This window comes from Nyctereutes procyonoides, unplaced genomic scaffold (genome assembly GCF_905146905.1).
Source record: "Nyctereutes procyonoides isolate TBG_1078 unplaced genomic scaffold, NYPRO_anot_genome, whole genome shotgun sequence".
NCBI classification, from domain to species: domain Eukaryota; kingdom Metazoa; phylum Chordata; class Mammalia; order Carnivora; family Canidae; genus Nyctereutes; species Nyctereutes procyonoides.
In genome coordinates this window covers 3,198,876-3,209,852 of record NW_026575042.1, presented here as the reverse complement: position 1 = coordinate 3,209,852, position 10,977 = coordinate 3,198,876, and the positions used below count along the sequence as shown (strand labels likewise).

At 50.9% G+C, this 10,977-nt stretch overlaps 1 protein-coding gene across 2 annotated transcripts in view; it reads right to left on the bottom strand.

Annotated features, from left to right (window-relative positions):
* Positions 1-234: 234 nt before the first annotated feature.
* ANO10 (anoctamin 10) overlaps positions 235-10,977 on the bottom strand; it is a 229,792-nt gene continuing 219,049 nt past the window's right edge. For both annotated transcript variants that reach the window (XM_055321414.1, XM_055321416.1), the window contains one exon: positions 235-858. In XM_055321414.1, the coding sequence (XP_055177389.1) occupies positions 790-858 (69 nt within the window). In that variant the 3' untranslated portion in view covers positions 235-789. The remainder of the gene's footprint in view (positions 859-10,977) is intronic.

Sequence of the window (10,977 nt, the reverse complement as noted above, 5' to 3'; positions counted from 1 at the left end):
CAGCCCCAGTGGCCTGTGCCAGGCCCCTTGAGGGGACAGGCTCCAGTGAGAGCAGAACCTCCTGAGAACTGCCCAGGCCCAGGCCACAGGCTTTGGAAGTGGCACACAGGTGCCCAGCCTCAAGCTGAGGTTCTCAGCTCCCCGCCTCTACGGTTCCCCTTCAATGACCCAACCCAGGGTTCATCTCAGAAGGGAGGGAGTTTCAGTCCCCGTCCAGTAAGTAGGAGTCAGAGAGGTAAGTGTTGCCTTTAATAGCTCAGTTACTCTGTTTTTTGTTGAGAAAAGGGTCTGTTAACATACTGCAAAACAGAACAGGAGAGAGGCATTTAGAGCTGTCCAGGTGCTGGCAACGCTGCCTGGAGGCACACCCTCCCTCTCAAGTGAGGCTCAGCAGGAAGCCCCAGACCAGCTCCGGGGGTGGGGTGTGTGTGTGTGTCTGGGGGGTTCACACCCTGCCCAGCTGCCCAGCCCATGGAAGGGCCCGTTGCTGTGAGAGGTGAATGGAGAGTGGTGGTCCCCAGGAGCAAGGCTCTGGGGCGAGGTCAGACAGCTGCAGCGGTGACAAACAGGGCCTGGGGAGGGGGGGGAAGGCATGGGCCGACTGGGGGCCCAGGAAGGGCCAGGTCTTGGCCGCCCTGTCCCCTGGCCCTCACCAGGATACTGCACATGGAGGAGGGTGCCTGCCACGTGGCATCCCTTCTTGTGGCCCTGCATGGGGTCAGGGTTCAGGGGCCACTTTGTTGCTCCCGGTGCCCCTCTGCCCTCACTCCAGGCAGCCTGGGCGGGTGCTCAGGCCTCCTCCTTCTTACTGCTTTCCTGTGATTCCTCCTTCAGGTTCTGGGCCATGAGCTTCATTTGCTGTTGAGAGAACACAATAGTGGGTAAGCCATGCAAGCCTGAGTGGTGGCCCCCAGATGGTGGCCCAGGCTCCCTGGGTGATGGTGTCCCTTGAGCTCCATCAGAGCACACTGAACCCTGAGGAGGAGCCGGAGCACTCTTGATACTGCCTGAGGCTTCCTGAGAGTGCAGAGCCCGGGCTTCCGACCCTGATGAGATGGGAGCCAGGAGGACTGGGCTGGGAATGTCCTGTTGTGTGAACCTACTAGTGCACTGGGGATTCTACAGATACAGAAACTCGAGGCAGCTGGAATGTCCTTCTCCCTGGATCCCTAGGGCAAGGGGAGGGGAAAGGACAGAGCAGGGGGCCTGGAGTACTGACTTGGGGCCAAGTTCTTGCTCTGTCTCTGTAAACTTGGTGACCCTGGAAAGCTGACCTCTATGAGCCTGTTTCCACATCTGCATAGTGGGAGCCACAGTGCACATTTTGCATGGTGGCTTTGTGTGTGTGTGGGGTCACTGTGCATGAAGTCCCTGGCCCAGAGCAGCTACACCAAAACAGCAGACATTTCACCAGCCCTCTGTCCCTACAGCCATAGGACCATCCTGAGCCATCGAGCCGTCCAGTACCACTGGGGACATCCTGTGAAGTCCCCCTGAGGGCCAGGCCAAGTGGGAAGGGTCAGAAGGAGCCTACACCCAAGGACAAGGCAGCCTTTGTGGGGGAGGTCCCGCTGCTCCCAGTCCTGAGCCCCCTACCCTGGACAGTCCCCTAGGTCCCCACAGCTCCCAGCCCCCTCTGTCCCATGGGTGATGGAAAATATCACTGTAGCTCTGCCTGTTTGTTGAAAAAAATTAATAGCTCCTTTGGAATTTGGCTTAAAATACACACGCTGATTTTTGATAACAGTTATTTACTGATGGGAAAAACAAGACTCTGAGCACAAACACTGCTGGTGTTCCAGGTATCTGGCTGCCCCCCCACCCCCGGAAGCTCCAAGCACCACACCAGGCTGGACACCAATGCCACACTCTCCCTGTTTCCTTAAGAGCAGTCCTGTTCATAGTCTATAATCTGTCTTCTACTTCAACCCGATTTCCCCTCGTGAGGATCCTTTCGATCTGCAGCATCTCGGACGACCCCATTTCACTGCAGATGGTTCCTTGCTCAGAGCCTGGCCTGTCCACCACAGGGGGCACAGTGATGGGAGCTTGGGGGCCACCGCTCACCCCGTGGGCTGGGGAGGGGCCTGCCGGGCTTTTGCTAGTCCACATGGACACAGGATTTAGGGGATGGCTCTTAATGGGGAAGGGGACAGGTGGGAGTGAGCTCTTCTTGTGTGGGACAGAGCATTGCAGCAGGCCGACCTAGTACATGATGTGGGCATGGGAGCTGAGGTGGGCCGAAGGACTCACAGTCACAATATCTGTACAACCTCACCTGCCAGCATGAGGCTGATGGGTTGATTTGGTTCACAGACCTGCAGAAGCAGGACTGCCAGGCCACCTGAGAGTCCCCTAGAAGTCATGTTTGGCATCTGATCCCTCTTCTGCTACTTCCTGTCCCCCTGTGAGCCCACTTTCCCTGTTCACTGCTGGTGTGAGCTATCCCCAGATGGGAAAACTGTGATTATTTCAGCCAGGATTCACCATAGATTCTTCCAGCTGGTGTCATTTAATACTTACGAGACCTTTTAAAATGTCTTTTTATGAGAGAATATTAATTTATTTCCTAATTTGACAGTAACTATAAGAAATTAAAGGCTAAATAAATTTAACTAAACTAGAACTATAATGAGAATAAAATAGTCCCTAGCTTGTCATGGAATCTTCTAGCCTTGCTTCCTCAGCATTCCACATGGGGAGGAAAATCAAAATGGGTTTCCGTCCAAAGGAGTCTGTAAGGCTCCCTGCAGGGTGCAGCCTGCTGTCACATGATGAGCATGGCTACTGTTGGGAGCCGCTTGCCAGCAGGTGAAGCACTCCAGAGGTGCATTGCAGAGGTGCATACCTCCTGGGAGTGGCATCCCGCTCCATAGCAGCTAGGCTGTCAGATGGAACCCTCCCTTAATCAACCTGGCTCAAGGTGGGAGCTTCACTCAGGCCAGGGGAGTGGTTCAGAACTACCTCCCTACCTGCTCAGGGTGGCTCCTGAGCACGAGGGATGTCTGGGAGGTTGTGGCTGTCTGCACTGGCTGTGCTGCTGGTCGCAAAGGTTGGAATGATGGCCAGGGACCCCACCACCCGCTCACGCCCCAGCCCAGGCAGCAGGAGCAGTCTGCCCAGGAGTACCTGTCCCTACAAGTGCACTGACCAGGCCCCCTCCATCTGATGGGTTGAGCTGAGCCTGCCTACAGCCCTTTGCCTCAGTGGTGGGTCCCACAGGGCCTGATCTGCCTCCTGGAGCTTGGTGCCCTCCACAGAAAAGAGGGCCCATGGTGGGCGGGAAGGCCTGTGCTCACCAACCTTTTGCCAGTGCAGGACTGAGTACCCTGGCTGTGAGGGCAGCAGAGGCCTGGCTTGTCTCCCTGGGTCTCCTGCCCTCCTCGCTGGACATGCTGAGCCAGTGGCAGAAGCAGAACTTCAAACCTGTGGCTCAAGCCCAGAGAAACACCCAAGAAGTTTAGAAGAAACAAGCTGCAGCAGCCTGCTTGCCACAGAGGGAGACTTAAACTGGTTTTGAGACCAGCGAGTGACACCCAGACCTGTCCTTGCAAATGGGCAGACCTCTGCCAATCCTCCTGAATGACAGAGTCAGAAGCCACGGTGTCTTGAGGCAGCTTCTCTCAGGAAACCCAGATGCTGTGCACTGCTCACAGATCTAGATCCCCTCCAGCTGCTGTCACGAACTCAGTGAAGAAGTACCCCATCCTCCTGGTGCAGAGGTGCCAAGGGGCTGGGCCCCAACCCAGTCTGCTCCCCACTTCCTCCTCTATTCGGGGCAGATGACAAGCATTGGCAGAATGAACTCCAGAAGCACAGACTTCCTAATCTGAAAGAACCCTGATTGACGGTTTGGTCCTGTGGCCACTTAAGAATCTGGAGAGTCTCTTAAATGCAGACTCAGGCCTCTACACGAACTTGTTGGTCTGTAGCTGGGGCCCACTTCTTTTGCTTTTTAGCAGCCCTGCCTGGGGAGATGTAGTGGGAAGGGGGCAACATAACCCTTTCAAAAACAAAAACAAAAAACACCTTGGCTTCTTTAGGGATTCTTAAATTAAAACCTTACTAAAAATACAAGCAGGATAATAGCGCTGACTTCTTCCCTACAGAAAGCATCAGAATGAAGAGAATGAAATCTTCCCCAATTCATGACTCATTAAAACACTCATGCTCCAGATACCTCTTTAAAAAGCATAGACTGACTTGCATCACTATTAATAATATTTATAGGAGAAGCCTAATCACTAAGTGTGTTGTCCAAATGCACAGCTGAACATAAGAAAGTATGCAGAATTGGACCCATTTTTCCCTGCAGAGACGCACAGAAATGCTTCCTGAGACATGCTTCCTGAGACAATGCTTCCTTTCTACAGACCTGAGATGGCCCCTGCCCCCTCCTGGACTGGTCGCAGAGACTCTCTGGCTGAACCCACAATCAGCTCTGGGATCCTTCTATTCACAGCACTCAGGAAACCACAACCAGTGGATTACATTCCTGCCCAATCTGAAATCTGTTAGCAGCTACTCCATTACCCCTTCCCCTCAAAAGCAGCAACTACTCCCAGAGACATTCTCTGGGAGCTCCCGGATGACAGACAAAAAGAGCCTGTGCATTCATCTTTTCCTGTTTACTGGAAGCTCCACTGGCCAGGAGCTGGCTCAGGGCAGAGCTCAGTGGCTGCCTGGAGTCAGCTGCTACCTTCACAGGCCAGGGCGTCCTGGGGCAACAGGTCTGACAGGAACTGTGTTCTCAGGCCAGTTCAGGTCAGCAATGGCATCTGCAGCACCCCGCTCCCCCAAATCTTGCCAGTCTCGGCTATGCAGGCCTGGTGACAGAGCACTGGCATCACCGGTCCCCTACTCACCTCCATTCTGACTTAACGGGGCTCCCCCAGGATGATTCTGTCTCTAGCTCTGGTGAGCAGGAAGGAGCAGAACTGGAAGCCTCCCTCACACACAGCTATGCCTGTGCACCCCCTGTAAGCACCAGTGAGGTTTTCTGTGTGTCACTGACCAGGCTGAGGCTAAGCAACTTGTCTTCGGTCATGTCACTAGAATCAGGGCAAAATTAAACAAGGGTCTGACGGTTCAGGTAAAAAAGTAAAGAGTGGGTGGGACATTTCACAAAAACTTTTTTTTTTTAATTTCTTTTAGTAATCTCTATACCCAGCATGGGGCTCAAACTCACAACCCCAAGATCAAGGGTTACATGCTCTTCTGACAGAGACAGCTGGGTGCCTCAATATTTTTTATTTATTACATCTAAAAGAAAGTTTCCCTCAAATAAGCAGTGTTTTGGACATATTCTAATATAACGATGAAATGCCCTGGGCCTGGCAATGCTTTCGGGTTCTCTAAGTCCCACATCAGTGGATGCAGGGGCAGTGGCGCCTGGGGAACCTTGGGCGCTCCTGGGGCCATGACATATGTCACCTTTCCCTCCAGAGCACCTGCTTCATTTCAACATCTGATGAAAACATGTGAAGGCAGATGACTGTCAGACATGCTGGCCTCTGAGTCCCACATCCCCACCCCAGCCACCAGCTTTTCTCCCATCCACCCCATGTCAGGGGCCACTACCACTTGGTTGCTCACATCAAAACTTGAGCTGGTGAGGGGATGCCTCTGTGTCCTCCTCCTGTGTCTACAGTTGGCCGCAGGGCCCGCTAACCCCATCCACCAAGCACATCCACTGAGCCCACTGCTGGCCTCTAGGACTTCTTGACACCATCCCAAAGCACCCCAAGCCAGGTTTTTTTTTTTTTTTCCAAGCCAGGTTTTAAAACAGGGGACACACATGTGCAAACACAGAGGCTTCCCATAGGTCCTGGACTAAACCCCAGGTTCCTCAGCCCAGAGAGGCTTGCATGTCACTGTCACCCTCCACTGGAATTCCTGCACTGCACTCACATCATCTCTGTGTGGCATGTTAATATGAGGGTTTTCCCAGCTTCGATGTTCCCTCTTACCTAGCGTGTACTCTCTGGAGCAGGGGCATGACTCTGTGCCCATGGCCTGCAGTGCAGGACCTTGAACTGGAGCCATGAAGAAGGACCACAGCCTGGAGCCCAGAGCAACAGCCAGCGAGACTGCGGTTTAGCCCCCACTGAGCATGACAAGTGACCTGGGAAATAACCCCCTTCTCTGGGTGTGTAAATGAGGCACGTTCCTGTTCCCCAAGTCAGCATCACTATCTGGACTACATATTTATTTGTCTGTCACACGCATGGGATCCCAGAGAACACACTGCAGTGTGAGCTTTCCAGTCCCAGGATTTCATTCGGAGTCCCAGTTACCTTACCTGGTAGTGATGCTGGTCTGGGCCCCTTAGGATTGTGACTCAGTGGGAACAGGGATCTCGGGTCCCCCCGAACCCCCCCAGGTGTGGCTCAGGTGGTCTGCGATTACAGCCAGGGAGGTGGAGGGAAGAGGAAAGTCAGGGCTACCAGGAAGCTTGCCAGATTACCAGCTTGATCCCAGCTGGAAATAAAACCCTCCAAGATCAAAACCCAGCTCCAAAGAGGCTCTAAGGCCCAGGGGCCATGGTCGGTTCACCCAATGGGGGCACAAGTCCATTAACTGCACCAGCTGACTCTGGAGAGCATATAGTCAATTTAACTGCAAAAAAGTTTTTTTTAACATCTACTTCTTAAATAATTGAGTCCTGTTTTCTCTGCATGATGGGGTTTCAGAGCTAAATTTCCAAAAGCAGAAGTTAAAGGCTCTTGGAAGGAAAATGCCACAGATACCCTGAGAATGCAGTTTACTTTCTGTAGAGAGTGAGGGCCTGCAGAAGCAGAGGCTTGTTTCCCAGCTATCCCCAGGTATGCATTTATTCTGAGGCTTCTGGAATATGGTGTCAAATACGTTTGATTAGACACAGCTGTCTCTGAAACGTGGGTTACTAAAATGATCTATCTGCCTATGCTGTGAAGTTCTAGAGGTGGCTAAAAGGTGCTAAATGCAAACAAAAATGATAAAGCAAAACTGATGAGATAGTGGCCCACCTCACTGGGTTTGGGAAGTGCAGAAAGCCCTCCTCAGGGCTGCACATGGCCTCTGTCCTTCCACATTCCATCAGTGGGTTCTGGTATATTTTCTGAGTTCTGGGCCCTACATGCAGACTGCATTTCCATTTACCCAAAATTCACATGAAATCACTAAGCAATGAATGTAGCAGACCCTTCATTGGCACTCAGGCTTTCAGAATGGGATGAGCACACTCCATCTAGATGGTTTACCATGGGCTGCGAACACAGGTAGGTATGTTCAGAGCACCAGTCCCATGCTTCATGCATATTTTCTGTAGCAGCTTCATGTAATCCTTGGCAGCTTATTCCCTGCCTGCCCATTTCGTACATTTCTAATTGTGCTTATATCCAACCCTTTTTTCTCCTCCTACTTTACTGATACAACTTTTAATGTCTGTCACATTCTATTATTTTTGTGTAACTTAAATTGTGACCAGCAGTTATATCATAATACATACTGGATACTGTTCTAAAGTCTATGTATTTACCCATGTGCTCCTCAGAACCACCCTATGAGAAAATTACCATTATCATGATGCTAAAGATGGAACTGAGGACTGGGGACACTGAGAAGGTCACACAGCTCACAGGAGGCTTGAGCCCAGCCTGCTGATGGACTTTTGGCTTTGCACTGTTTTAACATCACTCATCTTTCTGCCCCAGCCACCTGTGCCAGGAGCTTCAGGTTCAGCTGGATCACACTTCCATCTTAAGAGGGTCTGCTGAGATGTTTTTGATTCTTGGTGAGGCTTAAATTTTGTCCTGTCCTGTCCTGTCAGAGATTTTCTGCTACATTTCTAAGCCAGGGGAGTCTGGCTCTAGAACCCACCACGCTAACGCCTATCCTGAACTGTAAGCACAAATTTGAGCAAGATTTTAAAAAGTTGCTTACAACTCCAGGAAGGACAAGTTAAAAATTTAAAGACAGAAGTCCTTGGATTTTTTTTTTCTCTTTTAGAAGGAAAGGCCTCTGAAGGGCACAAGAACCAGAAAACATGGAAAATGCTGTAGGAATGCTAATAGGCAAAATTGCAAGTGCTCAAACAGCTCAAACACGGGAAGGCTAGTGACTGGCACACCACTAACGAGAGCATCCAGCACCGGAAAGAACCAGGACCTAAATCTGGCAACAAAGTGCAATTCACTGGGCATGGGAAGGAGAGTACACATATAGTCCCTGCGTCATTCAGGAACCACCAAGGTTAAAATAAGTGATGTCTCCTTCTTTAGATGAGGTGAGAAAACTGGTAACATGTTGCTTAAAAGGCAGCTGAATTGAATGGATGTATTTTGGACACATCCAGACCCAAGTGTGGAGAATAAGGAGAGAGGGCCCTGGAGGACCTGGGGACCCACATCGAGGGATGGCACAGCAGCGGGCTGGGGGAGGGCGCTTAACCCTGCCCCCTTTAGGTCTGGGGTGGCACAGCCTACCATGGGGCATCAGGTCCAATGCAGACAGAATTTGTGCAACAAAAGTGTCATTGTAAATAGAGCTACCCTGTGACTCAGCAATTGGACTACTGGGTATACTGTAAAGATACTGATGTAGTGAAACACCAAACACCTGCACTCCAATGTTCATAGCAGAAATGTCCACAGTAACCAAACTGTGGAAGGAGCCTCGGTGTCCATCGAAAGATGAATGGATAAAGAAGATGTGGTCTATGTATACAATGGAATATTCCTCAGCCATCAGAAAGGACAAATACCCACCATTTACATTGATGTGGATGGAACCAGAGGATATTATGCTGAGTGAAGTAAGTCAAACAGAGAAAGATAATTATCATATGCTTTCACTCATACAGGGCATAATAAGAAATAGTGAAAAGGATCCCAAGGGAAGGGAGGGAAACTGAGTGGGAAAAATTAGAGAGGGAGACAAACCATGAGAGACCCCTACCTCTGGGGGGAAAACAGGGTTGCAGAAGGGGAGGGGGTGGAGGGATAGGGTGACTGAGTGACAGGCATTAAGGAGGGCACATGATGAGATGAGATGAGCTCTGGGTGTTATATGTTGTTATATGTTGTTATATATGTAACATATAACATATGTTATATGTTGTTATATGTTATATGTATATATTTATGTTATAAATTCAGTTATATGCTGAATTTAAATAAAATTTAAAAAAAAAACAAGAGAATCTACACTAAAAAAAAAAATAGAAGTAAATACAGTTAAGTTCAAATGAGCCATGGGAAATCTCTAATAAACAGTGGTACCCCACCCCCCAAAATCTCATTTTAAATAAAAAGAGGCTGAGATCAAAATCAAGCTATGAGTAATGATAAGGAAATAATATAAAGATAAAACAATCAGTACTTCTTGAATGGCCATCCACTGTGTGCTCATGACCACATAAAGAGGGTGATAATAGGGAGGGTGAAGAAGACACACAGGATAGGTATCCTTGGCAAATCACAAAGGTCAGATGAAGGGGCCACCAATTCTGTATGAGAAAAGGGAAAAAAGCATTTTGTGTTTTGGCAGATAACCATGTAAAAGGAGTATGGTGGGGGTGCTTGGGTGGCTCAGTCAGTTGTGTCTGACACTTGGTTTCAGCTTGGGTCATGATCTTAGGGTCCTGAGATTGAGTCCCCTGTCGGCTATGCTCAGCATGGAGTCTGCTTAGGATTCATTCTTTCTCCCTTCCTCGCCTTCCCTCTCTGCTCCCCTCCCCTCTCCACATCTCTCTCAAGTAAATAAATAAAATATTTTAAAAAAATGCATGGTGATTAGTTTGCCTCAAAATAGGATGAATGACTAAACGATTTTATAAACTGAGTTAGGAGGAGAGGCAAGATGGTGGAAGAGCAGGGTCCCCAAATCACCTGTCCCCAAAAATTACCTAGATAACCTTCAAATCATCCTGAAAATCTACGAATTCGGCCTGAGATTTAAAGAGAGACCAGCTGGAATGCTACAGTGAGAGGAGTTCACGCTTCTATCAAGGTAGGAAGACGGGGAAAAAGAAATAAAGGAACAAAAGGCCTCCGAGGGGGAGGGGCCCCGCGAGGAGCCGGGCTGAGGCCGGGGCGAGTGTCCCCAGGACAGGAGAGCCCCATCCCGGAGGAGCAGGAGCTGCACCAACCTTCCCGGGCAGAAAGGGGCCCGCAGGGAGTTAGAGCAGGACCCAGGAGGGCGGGGTGCCCTCGGGCTCCCGGGGACACTAACAGACACCTGCGCCCCGGGAGAGTGCGCCGAGCTCCCTAAGGGCTGCAGCGCGCACGGCAGGGCCCGGAGCAGCTCGGAGGGGCTCGGGCGGCGGCTCCGCGGAGGGGGCTGCGGGGCGGGAGCGCGAATCCAACAGCGCAGGCCCCGGAGCACAGGGCGCCGGGACACAGCCCAGGATCCGGCCTCCCTCCAGGACAGGCAGAGGCCGGGAGGGCCCAGGACAGCAAGGACGCTCCTGCCCCGAGCTGAGCAGATCAGCGGCCCCGCCCCGGAGCCTCCAGGCCCTGCGGACGGAGAGCCCCGTAGTTACTGCGGAGGCTGACTCCAGGCTGCAGAGCTGGCCCTAGCCACTGCGGTTGTTCCTCCTGGGGCCTCACGGGGTAAACAACCCCCACTGAGCCCTGCAGCAGGCAGGGGCAGAGCAGCTCCCCCAAGTGCTAACACCTGAAAATCAGCACAACAGGCCCCTCCCTCAGAAGACCAGCTAGAGGGACCAATTCCAGAGGAAGTCAAGGGACTTAAAGTACACAGAATCAGAAGATACTCCCCCGTGTTTTTTGTTGTTTTTTTTTTTTCTTTCTGTTTGTGCTTCCCCAACCCCTTTTTTTCCCTTTCATTTTTCTTTCTCTTTTTCTTCTCTTTTTCTTTTTTTTCCTTTTTTCTTTTTCTCTTTTCTTTCCTTCTTACTCTCCTCTCTTTTTCTCCTTTTCCCAATACAACTTGTTTTTGGCCACTCCGCACTGAGCAAAATGACTAGAAGGAAAA